Here is a 15297-nt window from a genome sequence, read left to right as displayed (position 1 = left end):
CAGATCAAGCTAATTTTTCATCTTTCATCAAGCCCTTGTTTCCAGGTCCCCCCAAGCAAGCGGGGCATGTGCAACAGCCCAAGAAGACCTTCGGTGAGCCTGTGTGGCTGTTTTAATTGGCCTTCGCTGTGGTAACTTATCGAGTCTGATCCACTGCTCATAGTCTCTAATGCTTCTGCTGGGACAGAGATTCATTAATGACCTCAGCATGGCTCGCTCTGAGCACAAGACCAGTTCCATAGAGGGCAGCAGGTTATGGCACCACTGAGCGCAACCCAACCAAGGGGCTCCTTAAAAAATGATCCCTGAGCTTGAAAAAATAAATAAATAAATAAAAAATCCCGACTGAGCGCTGACTGGAATTTCATCTTGCTAAGACTTGATATCAAAGGGCTTAGGTAACCAAAACAAATTGACAGACCTCATTGGGTTGCAATAAGGGGATATATGGACTATCAATCAAGGATAAACTCTATGGTCTATATTTATATGCATAGTCTCTTGACAGATGACATTACATACGGTATATTTAATAGATTGAAAGTCAGTGGAAGGAGGAATACATGTTTTCTTTTTACCAACACCCACTCAGCTGTCATCACGCTGAGCTTTTTATTTGACTGAACTAACGATTATCTGGCTAACAATTGCACTTGCCAGAGACAGCATCGGCCACAAGGAGGATCTAAATTCACAATCAGCATTTTTATCGTTATCAGAATTTACTTAGTCGATCACCTTCAATGATATTCTTCGATATAATGATAAGATGACAAAGCTGACTGCAGTGTCTTCCGTTATGTGCATTCATTGAAATATTATTTAACACCAGCAGGATTACCATCCGTTGTTGTGCGCAGTCATTGACATCTGCTGATGTGCAGTCCAGATCAGCACCAATATCCATCCATCCATCCATTTTCTATACCCGCTTCCTCCTGCACTCAAGGTTGCGGGTGTCTGCTGGAGCCTATCCTAGCTGTTGCGTGGCGAAGGCAATTGGGGGGCCACATAGAAAGACCATTCACACCTATGGCTAATTCAGAGTTCCCAATTTGGCTCACATGCTTTGTGTTTTTGGACTGTGGGAGGAAGCCAGAGAACCAGGAGAGAAGCCACACAGACAGTGAGACATGCAAACTCCACACAGAAACTCCCCAGTCCGAGATTGAATCTTTGACCTTCTTGCTATGAGATGTCAACGCCTGTTGAATGCCAACTGGACCAAGTGAAAAGTTGCAACAATTCACAACAATTCAGACCAGCAAACCGACCTATAGGTGTGAACCCGATCTAAAGAACGACTCTTGAAATGTACGGAGTGTCCAAAAACTTTCTCCCCCCACCACTGTATATCCCCGGAGATGTTGATGCCCTTCCTGTCCAAAAAAGATTTTTAGCTGCTTGCTACATGACAGCAGCAATTGTCCGCTGTTACATGCTACAGGCAGCGGGTATAGTTTATGTCGAGTGGAACTGTTCTGGTCCTCCTCCTCCTTCACCCACCAGCTGACAGAGACTCCAGCTCGTCAAAGGTCCCCGCTGCGCCGCCTGGGAAACTTGTTTTGACACACAAAAGGACCCTGGCGCTGTGGCGGCGCGGCTGCGTGGGTGGACACACTTGAAATGCCATTATTCGTTACTGTCTTAGCGCGCTCCAAAAAAATGAAAGCGGCTCAGTCGAGCCTCCCTGCTAGAGACGTGCAAAGCCTTACCTTCTTCCATGGTGCGCGCCGTCATGGACTCGCTGTCGGCGCCCTGGAACTCATTAAAGTACGGCCGCACTTTGATCTCGTAGACGATGCCCTTCTTCAGTTCGGCAAGAGTGACGTCCCTCTCCGAGGCCACCTTCAGGTCCTGTATCTGCCAAGGACCCGGGGAGGGCAGACCCGACGTCTGGCGGAACAGCACACGGTAGCCTTGGATGAACTGGGATGGGTTCTCCACCTGAGGGGGGTAGGGGTTGGAAGGCACAAGAGGACAGATCGCAGTTGAAGCCGAGCATAAACGATGAGGGAGGGGTCGCGCGTCCACGTGGAGGCCACTTTGTGGATCGGAACCTAGTTGGCGGACACCCAATTAATCACATAGATTAATTAGTGGCTGAGACACAGGAAATGAAACCGAGGGTAAGACCTTCAGTGGGGGGAGCGGAGACAAAAGGGGAATCGAAATACTCAGTGAGAAAATATGCAGTGGGTACAAGTCATTGCAAGCGCATCTGTCTTTAAGACTTGGACCAAGGACTGTTTTTACAACTGGCGCAAGGTTTTGTTTCAGTTTTTAGTGATTATTTATTACATTAGCACTTTTCATTTAAAAATATCATTTATAAATAAATTCAGTGCCTTAAAGATACAAGATAATTTGTCCCTTTGTCTGAGAGAAATGTGTTGAAATATAATATTTAAATTCATTATATATTATTTTTTGACCACTGTCAAAACTGGTCACACTGGTTACCTGGGAAAAAAAAACAGAGGAGCACACAGTCAGGATTACATATATGTCTATCTCGCATTCTGAAGGCTCTGTTCACATTATTTCCCCCCAGATTCTCAAAACCATGATCTTCATGGTGCACACAGAGGATACAAGCTGAAACGCAGCCTGCAGGAACTGAATGGATGACGTGGAGTAAGCCACTAAAGCCTTCTGTCATCTTTTAAGAGGAGTAAAACAAAGAAGCAAAGAAAATGTGTCTCCCTCTGAAACGCGGCAAAACAAAATAACCAGTTGCAACAAACCAAAAGCGTGACAATGACTTGCAAATGGGCCTCGTTTTTCATGCAGATGCGTAGGAATAGCAATAAGTAGATACCTGAATTGTCTACATATTTGTTTTCATCATTATTCTAATTGTTACTGTTGTAGTTTGTATTTATTACATTTTTCAGTGTGGCAACAGCAAATCTTTACTATTGTTTAAAATGAATAATACACCTATGTCAGCTTGTTCCTGCTGTCCTAGTGTCACGGTTACATTAAAATTGTTATTTGAGTGTCTTGTTCCCACCAAGAATAAAATCCAGCCAATCATCAAGTCAGAAATACACGTAAAACAAAAAGATACTGCACATCTATCAACAAAGACATGACCTGAGATGCTGCAGTGTGGAAGTGTAAGGCGTTTAGTCGAACCCTGGCCCCTGCCGTGGTGTGGACACTGGCCACCACGTAGCTCCGCCCCTGCTGATTCCAGAAGCCCCTGCACACGGGTGCATATCGACCGTGCATGTGTCACTCAGCGCCATCTTTAGCAGATGTGGCTTTAGCGGTGACGAGGTGTGCCAATAACCTGCAGCAACATTACCCAGACAGACAGGGGTCCAGAAGTGCCACGAGTGGCTCCTGATGGTCCCAACAGACCTGCATCGTGAAACCCATGGAGCACCGCGCGGTTTGCTCGGGATCCCGCAAAGGTCTCGTAAACGAGCTAGAGAGGGACACCACTCACCGTCCACGTGACCTGCACCGCGGTGGAGCTCAGCACCACGGGGTTGTGCATGGTGACCACCACGTCGCCCAGCTCCTTCTGCACGCGGCGGTGGTCAACCCCCTGTGCTGTTGGGCTGATGTCTGGGGGAGCAGAGACAGAAGTGCAGTGCAGTGACGTTGGGAAGAAAGGAAAAAAATGGAAAAAACAAGAAGAAGTCTGCTGCTGCGACCACTGGGGATTTAGCGCGACCCCTTTGCTGTGTACCTTGAGTGCGCACAGGCTCAGACATGGGGCTGGGGTCCCCGAGCCCTTGAGCGTTGACTGCCCTGATGATGAACAGGTAGACCGTGTTGGGTCGCAGGTCCTTCACTGTGAACTCAGTGGTCTTTACGTGGTCAGCCACCGTTTGCCAGCTGTTGCTCACGGACTGACTGCGGAGAGGGAGAGAGAGAGACAGAGAGTGAGAGAGAGAGAGAGAGAGAGAAAGAGAGAGAGAAAGTATCACAGCCAGTGTCATATATTTATTTTTCATCCCAGACACCAGTAGAGCAGTTCATAATACATATAAAGAAAAACAAATGCATTTAGCCCACTGTTTGACGCTTTCCTCCCAAAACACCTGCCATTGGCTTCCTGTTAAAACCGATACTTTGTAGGATCTTCCTCACGTTTGGAAGGAGACAGAAGCAAAGAGGTCAAAGGTGGGGTCAACATCTGCGTGGGGGAGTCGCATCTGATGTGGGTGAAGTGTCGGGTGAGGTGCTATCGACTTTGTGACATCAACAGTTGGATTGCAGCCTTGAAGTAGATCTTTGCATAAAACTCTACCTTTAATGCATCAGCGAGGAAAGCGTTGCTGTTTCCCCCTGAGACTTTGTCTCACAGGCAAAAGAGTGATCAGAGAAACAATCACGTTCTTTGTAGTCTTTGTTTATTCTCGGCAGCTATTTAATAAAAGGAATTCAAAAGCTAATTCTCGCTATCTGTTTTTTGTTTTTTGACAGGGAGAGTTTATTTGTTCAATAACACAACATCAAAAAAACAAAACAAAACAAACAAACAAAAAAACAACAATCCACATTCCTATGTTCTGATCCACTGTGATAACCCTCCCAGGGTTCCAGTTCAGACTTATCCTCTATTTTTTATTGACTTGCCTGCGGACACAACACCCCCACATCTGTTGATCGCCTGAAAGTTCGGGGTCACTAAATGTAGCCCGGAGCTATAGGTCGCAGACATACCCGAAAGCCTCGATGACATAGGAGGACACCGGGGAGCCAGACTCCGGCCCGGGTTCCCATGACAACGAGATACTGCTCTTGGTGACATCGGTGACCTCTGGCTTGGAGGGTGGCCCGGGGAGGGCTGTGGCGTTGTGAGACACGAAGTCTATGAGGTCAGTCGAGTCTGACCAAGGAGAGAAAAAAAATAAGAGACAGAGTGAATATCCGCAAACTCTGAGCCAGGCGAGGTCATTTCAAAAACATTTGTGGCGCTGGAATCATAGAGAACAGACCTCTCACATCCAAATAGGCACTCCAGGAAGTCTCGCCGCTGGAGCTGGTGGCAACGCAGGTGTACAAGCCCATGTCGGAGAGCTGAGGAAGAGAGACTTACATGTGGTCATCGGCGCCGTGGCAAACTTTGATTGACTACTTTTAGAATCACAGTCATTCTGAAAAATTACAAATAAACAAAGACTGAAACAAACACTGGCAAAGATTTTTCTCCGTTCATCCAAATCACAAAGGCTCGCTCAGCACCGCGCCGGTGGCTTTGCTAACCCCGATCCCAGATGGACTCTACAAGCTCTTACGTCAGCGAGGGACTTTTTTTTTTTTTTTTCAAGGAGCTTCCCAGTCGGTGGTACAGTAAAAATGCATTAACCTCCACTGGCCTGCATTTGGCTGGAGAGAAGCCTGGGAGAGTGGATGAGAGGAAACTTTAACACGGGCCAATGAAAAGAGGAAGGAGCCTAGTAAGAGCTGACATTAATTTTCTTAATTGATTTCCTCCAATAACAGTCGCCCCTCATTCCAAAAGCCATCAGCGATATCATGGTCAGCGCTGACACAGGGGGGTGTAAGTGATATGATGGTCTGTTTTATGTGGCCGGCGCCTTTAAGAGCCAATGACGACTTTGGGAAGTCTCGGGGGGGGGACACTGGAGGAGCACTCCGACACTCTGACAGGACACAACATATTGGAGCGCCCCCCCCCCCCCCATTATATGAGCCCCTCCAGACTCCTTCCCTCGAGTCTCCGAGTTCAGCTGCTCCCTCGGAGATCTAGACTGAGTTGCGGCAGTTAACATCTTCTGAAGAAAGAATAAATAAGTAAACAAAATCAATATTGACTATTTATCTTTCATGAGTGACCCGACTGCAAGCTTTGAATTTCACTCTGCCGACATCAGTGGGCAGATGATCACATCCTTCACAGTGGCTGCGGGGCTGGGATGCAACGGAGCGACCGGAAACCTTGATCGGCAGCCTTACGTTGAAGTTGCAACTGCTGGGGTGGAATGGAGTGACGGAGAACCAGATTGGTTTCACAGATCTAGTGACCACAGTGAATCGTCTTTTTGAGTCAGAGTGCCGCAGACGTACGCACACCACCGCTACACTGCCAAAGCAAGTGAGTGATTTGTTCTTCTTTTTTGGCGCGAGCACCTGAGTGAGCCGTTCGTTCAGAGTTCAGCCTCATTGCAGGGAGGGAAAAGAGGAGCAGAGTGGAAAAAAGAAAGCCAAGCTGTTGCTTTTCCCACAGGTGAAATATACGGTATATTTGTGCAAACACAGGCAGACTCGCAGTTGTGCAATAGTGATATTCCCTTCCACATGGATGATTTTGTGACCATGTCAATAGAGACATGAAAAATTAGAAATTAGACATAAAATCACGAAAATTAGTATTGAGTGAGAGCAATGATACCCAATGCACTGCTATTCATTGAAAGAATAGGAAAGAGATTTGAATTCAATGGATTTCTCTTTGAATAAAAGATTCAATATGAGGGATGACATGATCCCATCAGAAGATTAGGGTGAGATGCTCGTGATGAGCGTCTCCTTTCTCGAAGCTCTCCTTTGGTGAAGCTCTAATCGCTTCCATCTATAACTCCACAAACTTTCTCTCCGCTGCTCCTCAATCAGTGAAAGATGATTGGCCGTGCACAGGCTGACGGCATCCCCAGTTCCCACTTCTCTCTCCCGCAGGTTTGACCTGGAAGATGCATCGTTTGGAATTGTAGGCCGACTTTGTGATATCTCGAAAATCGGCACCGGCATGAAATCCATATCATGCTCCCGGAGCTGCGTTTCTCCTGAGTAATGTGCCAGTCACTGGCATTATTTCAGTGAGTTCATGATTCCCTGCGTTAACCCCAGCTGACTGCCACTGTAGAAAAAAGGGAATACATGAAAAAACCCAGCAGAGGGGATCGCAGTGAAAACAGAGAGTCTTCACATTCCCCAGGTGATGAATCACCTCCCCGACCAGAACAGCGAGACCCGCTACCTTGGTGTTCTGGATCTGAAGGCTGCCGTGCTCCAGCAGGGAGAAGCGGGGGTCCTTCCCGGCCAGGCTGACACCGTTCTTCCTCCAGGTGACGGTGGGCTCGGGCTCTCCGGACGCCTGACACCTCAGCAGCGACACGCCTCCCAGCACCTGCGTCTGGTTGGCCGGGCCCTGGCGGATGATGGGTGGTGGGCGATCCTTTAAAGCTGAACACAACAACCAGGGCGTCACACTATGTCTGTTGTGCGCACACGCACACGCACACGCACACGCACACACACACACACACACACACACACACACACATTGTAATTTCCCTGTCACGCTGTTGGCACGAACCAATAAATCTCTCTCTTGCTTGATTTTTTCCTGATATGAGAAGAAATAAGACAGACGCGACCTTATCCGGAGGTGTTAATTTGTGAACGTTGTAATTGCGTCCATGTCTGCAGGAGCGGGATGCTCCCATTCAGTCGCCTGGATTTGTTGTGAGAAGAAGTGACAGTTTTTTTTTTTTTGCTTCCACAGTAGGGGCAGCGTGCTCTTGGCACCGCGTCGCACCTTTGAGCTTTAATTACTAGGTGAGGATTAACGGCGCTTCACCCGCAGTGCTAATTACCACACCCCCTCCTCTGACACCTCCCGACGCATTTGCGCTCGTCCTCCCCCAACTCCTCCACTCTTCTCTGCCTCCCCGCGCGCTGCGTCCCCACCCGCAGCCACCACCACCACCCCGGGAAACTTAGCGATGAATTAGCTTGCGGAGCAGCGCCTCGATTCATCTCTTTAAAAGCTTTTTAGAGCGAGTCGTATCATCCGAAACACAAGTCCCCCCTCCCCCCACCCACCCTCCTCAACTCTGCAACAGTAATCTCTGGAGTGGCCGGCCCCTCTCGGCCCCTCCCGCTTCCAATTTCCTTGCTGCTATTCACCGTTATCAGGCCCGTCTCCATTCGCACAAGTGTTTACAGCAGAAACCCCCACAAACCCTCCTCCTCATCCTCCTCCTCCTCCGACCCTCATGCACGCACACACTCCTCTCCTGTATCTTCCATCAGACCTCCTCCAGCACAATGAGCAACACAGAAGCTCCAGCAGAATATCCTCGACATAAGATGAACCTCAGAACAGACCACAAAGCCACAAGTTTTATGGCAGTTCTATTGGGCCCAAAAAGGAGTTTGCATTTATGTGGTAATAGAAAGCAAAATTAATTTTCTTTTTCCTTTTTTTTTTGTGCCGCAGCCGACTAGCTGGGGACCTCAGAGCTTCTTCGCACGAACCTTTTTTTTATTGACTGAAAAGTGACATCCTTGCATTGCATTGCGTATTCAACAGAAATAAATAAATAAATAAATAAATGAATAAATCGCCATCACATAGAGGAAGCTATTGTTGCCCTCCCAAGTGATTATAGAGGCAACAATAACACGACGGCGCTCTGTCTAATTTTACCGTGGCGCTGGCTGTAAGGAATCCAATCATGGCCGGGAGCTTTCGTGACAAAGGTAATAACACAACGCAGCTTTGCGAGGCTGTTTATCACCAAGCTCTAACCAGGGGTGACGCCGGGCGCCAAATAAGATAGATTATTTTTTTCGTTAGTTTTTTTTTCCGGGAGGGCTGCAGATAAGGGGACGTTGGGAGACCTAATTAGTAGCGGAGCACTTGCCCCCGTGGCTGCGCTGATTATTAAAACACAGATCAGGTGAGTGTGTCAGCTGGCCGAGGCGTGTGTTGGCTTTATTTATCGGCGCGGGCCACAGCTGAATGGGAGAGGTGAGAGGTTTGACTCTGAGGTCCCGGCAGTCAACCTGACGGTGCCTCTGGTGCCTGTAGGAATGTGTTTGACATATTGAAGTGATATAACGCTCGGATTCTATCAAATGCAGAGCCCCCGGCGGCCAGAGCCCCCTCGGCCTTTGAAAGAAGTTTATCTTTTTCCGCAGGGGCAGCAGCGGTCAGCGAGAATTCCCAACAGTTCCAACAGAATCTCTGAGTGACCCACTTTCACATCCATTAACCCTCTATCGGTGCACTCTGTGGGTTCAAAACAACTTCAGTGCGAAACCCTGGTCACCTCCGCTTTGCGAAACGGCTGGTGTCGGCGTGAGCAGCCTGGAGAAGTGCCTGGCACTCTGTCATGTGTCCAGAAATAAACACCCCAGAGCCTCGACTTCATATTGCAGCGCAACATTCATAAGTCCAACGGCGAAGCAATAGAAGCTGTCAGTCAAACATCGAAGGTAACATCTAAAGAAAAGCACTGGCTTGAAACTGCGGTAAAGTTTTCATTATGGTAGCAAGAGGGGGACAAGAAAAACAAGCCAGGAAAAACAACAGTGCAGGTGTTTAAAAGTCTATAATTACTTTCTATTTACAGGTGCTAATCATGCCCACAAACATTTTGACATTGATCCATCCTAATGGCATGACAGAGTAGTGGTTATTTCCTCTACCAAAAGGAAATTTCCAAAAGATGCAAATTTAATAATGCAGCGGGTTTGGGTGGGTGGCGGCGGGGGTGATACGAGGAATAAATGGAGGGGCATAAACAGCTTCCAGGCAGCACACAGCACTTAATGCTGACATGAAATGTCTCTCCATCAAGGGGAGGTCCTCTTTTTTCCGCTCTTTCATTTTTTTCACTCGAATAAATTTCACTTTATGCAGTGCAGCCCTAGTATTTTCAGCCCATTCAAACTTCCCACAGTGAAGTGCTAATGGAGAGCTCGACCGTGGGTGAGTCACTTTTCCAACCTGTAGATGCATCTTCACTGCGTGGGAAGGAAAGCAACCTTTGAGGCTGGCATTTTTTGTTTGTGTTGTTTTTCATCCAGTCAATCTTTACTTAATGTTTTCTTTTACTAAAGCCAAGAGAGAAATTCTTCAAGGCCAAAACAGAGTAATATCACACAGGAAAATTACAAAACATGTATATATATACATATATGTGTGTTTGTGTGTGTGTGTGTGTGCATATTCTCAAATATTTAATGTACCCATATTATCAACATTTGGAGATTCTTCGTTTGAATCTTGGACTCCAGTTGAGCAGTCTTGCAAGATTAAGTATTCAAAAAACAGAAAACAGCACATTGAGCTGTATGTTTGCAACCTGCAAACAGACAGCGAAAAAAAGCTTGTTGGCTAAAATGGCTTAAAACTGCTGCTTTGTTAGATTGTGCCTTAGATTTGTAATGAGACTAAAGTGAGATCTCGGGGAAAGACTAAATAACAGGCTACGTGGGACTGGCACTAGCATGAGGGAGGAACGGACGTTGCTTGTGACATCACAAAGGAGCATTTTGCATAAAGGGAAACAGGATCAAAGGAGAAAGTGAGGTGGACTTTCTCATTCTAATAAATGTGTTAACTGTACAATAATATACTGTCAAAAAGCATTGGGATACTATGGGTCCTTTAAATCGAGTCAAATTCTAAGTGAATGTAAGTCAATCACAAACAGCTGTCATAGTAACAACTTTACACATTTCAACATAACATTAATCCTAAAAAGCAGTCAGGCGGCACCGTAGGGAAGCAGGTAATAGCTTCACTCTGCTGAAATTAACGGTGTATTGAGCCGTACAATCACACAACAGTGTTTCGAGTGCTCACTAATACCGTGTACAACAACTCCCTGGTGCGTGACGGACATGCCAAGCCTCGACAATGGAAAGTAGGTAAAAACTGTTCAAAGCTAATTGCTATTAGCACACTTTGGTGCCGTTCCTACCGTAGCTAAAAGACAAGTGCCTTTTTATATTTTAGCACAGTGCAGAGATAATCACATTCCCTCTGTGTTTGAGTGTCTGTCCTCACCGTCTGCGACCTCAAGCTGGGCCTTGGCCATGATGCTGCCTGCTACAGTGAGGGCTTGGCAGATGTAGTAGCCCGCGTCGGAGCGCTGCACCGATGAAATGGTCAGCTCTCCGTTCACGGACACAGAAACGCGGCTATCTCCCTGGGTTGGCTGGTTGGGGAACAGAAGGTTCTGCAGGGAGCGAGAGAGCGGGACGCAATGTGAAAACAATGCAGCACTTTAGAGCGACCCAGAACTCTGCAATCCATCAAATGGAGGCCTCATTCAACGTGTTTCTTTCTAATTGATATATTGTCCACTCTGAATGGATCACAGGACTCTTTTCCCCAGCTGTTCTCACAAGCAGCAATTTGTTCATTGTTCCCAGCCTTCTGTGATTGGAGAAGGTCAAAATATTTGTGTCCACCACAAATGTCATTGTTGCAACAAAATCATTTATTAAGATTGTACATTTTGAAAGCTTCATTGGCGGGAATCAAGACATCTAGCTGAACAGTGCTACACTGGTAATTCTCTTTATTCTAAGAAAATAGAAGGGAAGTAATTTCACCCACTCTCTACTTATTACTGTGTTGAACATGGAGTTACTTTAACCCGCATGACTGTTCTGCAATTGCACAGAACGGAAAATTACCAAATAGTGCCAATACAAGAGGTGTCTATATGGTGGACATGTACTTGAATCTATTAAACACATCATCCAAGTGTCCTCAAGACTCACTGATCCAGTTTCACTCAAAATGTTAATATTAGCACCATATTTCAGCCAAAATATCCACTCCACAAGAGAATCACAGGAAAGCATCCAATCTTTTAAGCTGTTTAAACCTTGAGGTTTGACTTGACAACTGGACTAGTGAGTCTTCTGCACACTTGGATGCAGCATGCTTTGTTCTGAATTGCTGTTTTCATGCCTTTGGGCAAACAGGCCACGGCAGACTTCCGGTTATGTCGTCTTTGTGAAACTCTTCCATAGACAAAGTGCTGAGCAGGAAATGGCAAATTAATTTGCTGCGTTAACATATACCTTCAATATGCTAGCATACACTGAACATTAAACACCTTACTCAGTTGGAAAAGTGGGCCAGGGCCACTTTGTTATCCAGTCTGCGTGTGTCAGCCAAAGAGTCACGGGTGCAAAAACCTGCAGACACGCTCGTGAAATAAAGGCATCAGCGTTGTCTGTGTTTGTGCACCCCGAGCAGACAGGCTGATGGGCAGGAAAGGACATTAGCCCGCTTTCATTATGCCTAATGACTTTAATGCAGTACATGACATTGTTTGTTGCTCGGGTGAATTGGCCGGTCAGGCTGGCGTAGACTGATGATGAATGACCACTTCATTATCTTCTTGTGGAACAACAGAACAGTCGGCTGATCTGAGCTGCGATCTTGGCTTTCAGGTAACTCACCCTGGACGCCTCCGTGGTGAGAATGTTGCTTAGAGAAGCTACTACTCTAACTTTGACTTAAAGAGAGATAGGCGGCCTCACCTGGCTGCCCTCCCGCTGCCAGAAGACAGTCGGCTGGGGTTTGCCCCTGGTCTCACAGGGGAACGTGGCAGTCCGGCCCTGCGCTACGATCTGGTCCCGTGGTCGCACCACAAACTGGGGCGCCTCTGAGGTTAAAAAGTTACACACACTTTGATGCAGGAGTGACAAATAATAAACACATAAATACATAAGACATAACAAAGCATCTGCACAGGCTTTAAGTGTGTGCAATATTTAAGGGGGAGGGAGGGTTTAATTCTAAAGGGAAAGTGTTCAGCCTGGAAACTAAAGGGCTCATGCATCAGATCTACAACATAGAAGTCAATACAATTGGAGACATTTTACATTTACATTCACTACAATAAAGAACCTTTTATACAGAGGTATATTAACTGTTCTCTATGTGGCCTCCCATCCAATAACAAGGTGAAATCTCAGTATTTCTACTTAAGAAAAACCAAAATCTTGGTGAAGATAAAGAGTGGTGAATCATAATGCATGTGAATGTGCTTGTGGAATGCCGTGGCAGCCATGCATATCCGTCCGTGACCTGGGAGAAAATAATCAAAATAGCAAAAGACATGCAGAATGGGATCAGCTCTGTTACTTACCGACGGGGCGAGCTGGTGACACGACAATGGTGCGGGTGAGATTTACGCACAACGCACAGAGAACGAAAGCGGAAGGAGGAGCAGAACAGGGGGGACAGAAAAAAAAGAATGAAAATCAGAAATGAATGACGGTGGAAATTTGGGTTTTCCAGCCATGACGTTTGAGGTGGGGGGTGGAGGTGGGCGGGGCCACGAGGCGCGGCGACGAGGTCGCAGCTCAAAGACGGCGAATGCATGGAGCTCATGGCCCAAACACCTTCAGGTAACGTCGGTGGGGAGGAAATGTAACAGAAAGCCACTGGCTGATTGGTTTATCTGAAGGTTATCACAACAGCAACAGCAACAACAACAACAACAACAACAACAACACACTCAAAGAGGTTTCCTTGATGATGTTGTCTTCATGCAATATGAAAACCTCGGGGAAAAAAACATTGGTTTTGCTTCAACTCTTCCTTAAACAATCTCTAAAGTTTTGAACGTGCATGTCTGACTGTTGCAGGATTATTTGAAAAACATGCTTCCCTCCAACAAAGCCATTAAAAAACACAAACACAAAAGTCTGATCCATGATTGGCGGATCATCCATGCTGTTGACAATTTTGACGCCATGAGACTGAGACGACACTGGACAAAAAAGGTCACATGACACAGTATTGAGATGTTGGCATTTTGTGTTGGGGTGGTCTATCCACCACTGTTGCATGCCTCCACTTAAAGGCCTACATCCGTGATACAATACTAATGTATTCTATATACTGTATATTCTAATGTTTTCTATATATTTCACCCAAAAGTCAGATATCCCAGATTTTTTTATGAGTCGTGGATGTCATTCGGTGAGATTCCACCTGGCGTAGCAGGTCATCTGGGTCGGAAAGTGGCAAATCTCCCTCGACACAAGTGACGCAAGAACCAAGAAACCCAGCACGGCAACAGAACAATACAGATGAAATGTTAATGCCATGAAATTGGTTGTGCTGATGAGACTCTGTATGTATGATGATGTGGGATGCACTTATTCACTATTTCCGGCTGCAATAATGAAAGTTTACGTAGAATTTCGTCACAATTGCCGTGAAATTGCCTCATCTTCCTGAAGTGCAGTGGAAACCTGTGGCGAGGGGTCCGGATTAAGAAAAAAAAAAAAGACCTCCCCCTGAGGAAAGACCACAACTGGCTAGATTGTTCATATCTGGAGCCCAGCTGGAGATCTGAACAACCCACCGCGTGGAGCCTGCCATGTGAAAGAAAGGCCTGGCCTGTCCGGCCGAGGATTGGGGGGGGGGGGGGGGGGCAATAACACTCGTAAAGTGGCCAATAAACAACTGATTGTCCTGCGGCCTGCTCAGGGAGATTTAGAGAAAAAAAAATGACCACGAACGGCTAATGAGCTTTGCCACCGCTGCGGCCGTAAATCGACGACCCACCTCTGATGGTCAGGTAGGCGGAGGCCTCCACTTTCCCCACGCGGTTCTCCGCCAGGCAGGCGTAGGTCCCCTGATCGCCCACCGACGCCTTCTTAATCCTCAGCAAGAAGTCCTCTTTGTCATATCTGATGTCGTACCTGCCGACAAGAACGGCGACGTGTTGAAAGCTGTTGTGACGTGAATATTCAAAGGCCGACGCTAATGAGGTAAACACACTCGGCAGCTGCAAAACAATGAATCAAGGTGGCACAAACGCTTGTGTGATGGCCAGGATGGAAGGTGTTCTTTCTTTCTTTTTTTTGGTAACGGTTGTGTCATTTCCTGATGGAATAAAGGCAGACTTTCTAAGGCAATTAAGACTCCCCGCTGCACACTCTCCTCTACAGAGAGAAGAAGAAGAAGAAGAAGAAGAAGAAGAAGAAGAAGAAGAAAAAAAGGCAGAGCAATTATTCAGAGATGAAGGCATGGCAAAATGAAAGGGGCTTTCAGCTGGAACCCTGGCTGTTTCACTATTTCAATATTTATAAAGACGAGCCACCCACTGTGGCGCGGGGCTATAGCATGTGTGCGTGAGTGAGTGTATCTGTGATGCAGACAGAATGCGAAAGGGAGGAAGACAGGAGGAGGGTTAGACAAACAGTCTGAGAGCGAGGGAGTGGCCCCGGCTCTGACAAACTGAGTTTGATGAATGAGCCTCGCAGTGAGAAATGACTAATTCATGGATATGTTCCATGCATCAGTGTACATCCACCAGCGCTGGAAGGCGGCAAGCCGAGGGTAGGGGACCCATCTCGGCCAGCAGAGTTTAGATAAGGGCCTCGGAGGGGCTGCGGGCTGAATGAGCAGAGGAGCAAAGGAGCCCCTCCTCCTCTCTGGGGTCCCTTTTGGCGTGAGAGATCCTGTGAAATTGTCTAGCCAGCCATGCTGATTCCGAGATGGGATGGAAGTCAGGCAGAGAAAAGGCGCAAGGGGTGAGA

The 15297-nt window shown here is 46.9% G+C and overlaps 1 protein-coding gene across 1 annotated transcript in view; it reads right to left on the bottom strand.

The window, feature by feature from the left end:
• LOC142884565 (roundabout homolog 2-like) overlaps nt 1–15297 on the bottom strand; it is an 89307-nt gene that overhangs the window by 20822 nt on the left and 53188 nt on the right. Inside the window, exons 6-14 of the mRNA XM_076020288.1 lie at nt 14321–14457; nt 12280–12404; nt 10787–10958; nt 6962–7167; nt 4959–5040; nt 4684–4849; nt 3704–3870; nt 3458–3579; nt 1716–1947 (exon numbers count right to left, since the gene is read on the bottom strand). Coding sequence (XP_075876403.1) covers nt 1716–1947; nt 3458–3579; nt 3704–3870; nt 4684–4849; nt 4959–5040; nt 6962–7167; nt 10787–10958; nt 12280–12404; nt 14321–14457 — 1409 coding nt within the window. The remainder of the gene's footprint in view (nt 1–1715; nt 1948–3457; nt 3580–3703; nt 3871–4683; nt 4850–4958; nt 5041–6961; nt 7168–10786; nt 10959–12279; nt 12405–14320; nt 14458–15297) is intronic.

Source organism: Nelusetta ayraudi, unplaced genomic scaffold (assembly GCF_046127955.1).
Source record: "Nelusetta ayraudi isolate G7.1 ecotype Tasmania unplaced genomic scaffold, CSIRO-AGI_Nayr_v1 ptg000011l, whole genome shotgun sequence".
Taxonomy (NCBI): Eukaryota; Metazoa; Chordata; class Actinopteri; order Tetraodontiformes; family Monacanthidae; genus Nelusetta; species Nelusetta ayraudi.
This window is presented reverse-complemented; position numbering and strand designations above follow the sequence as displayed.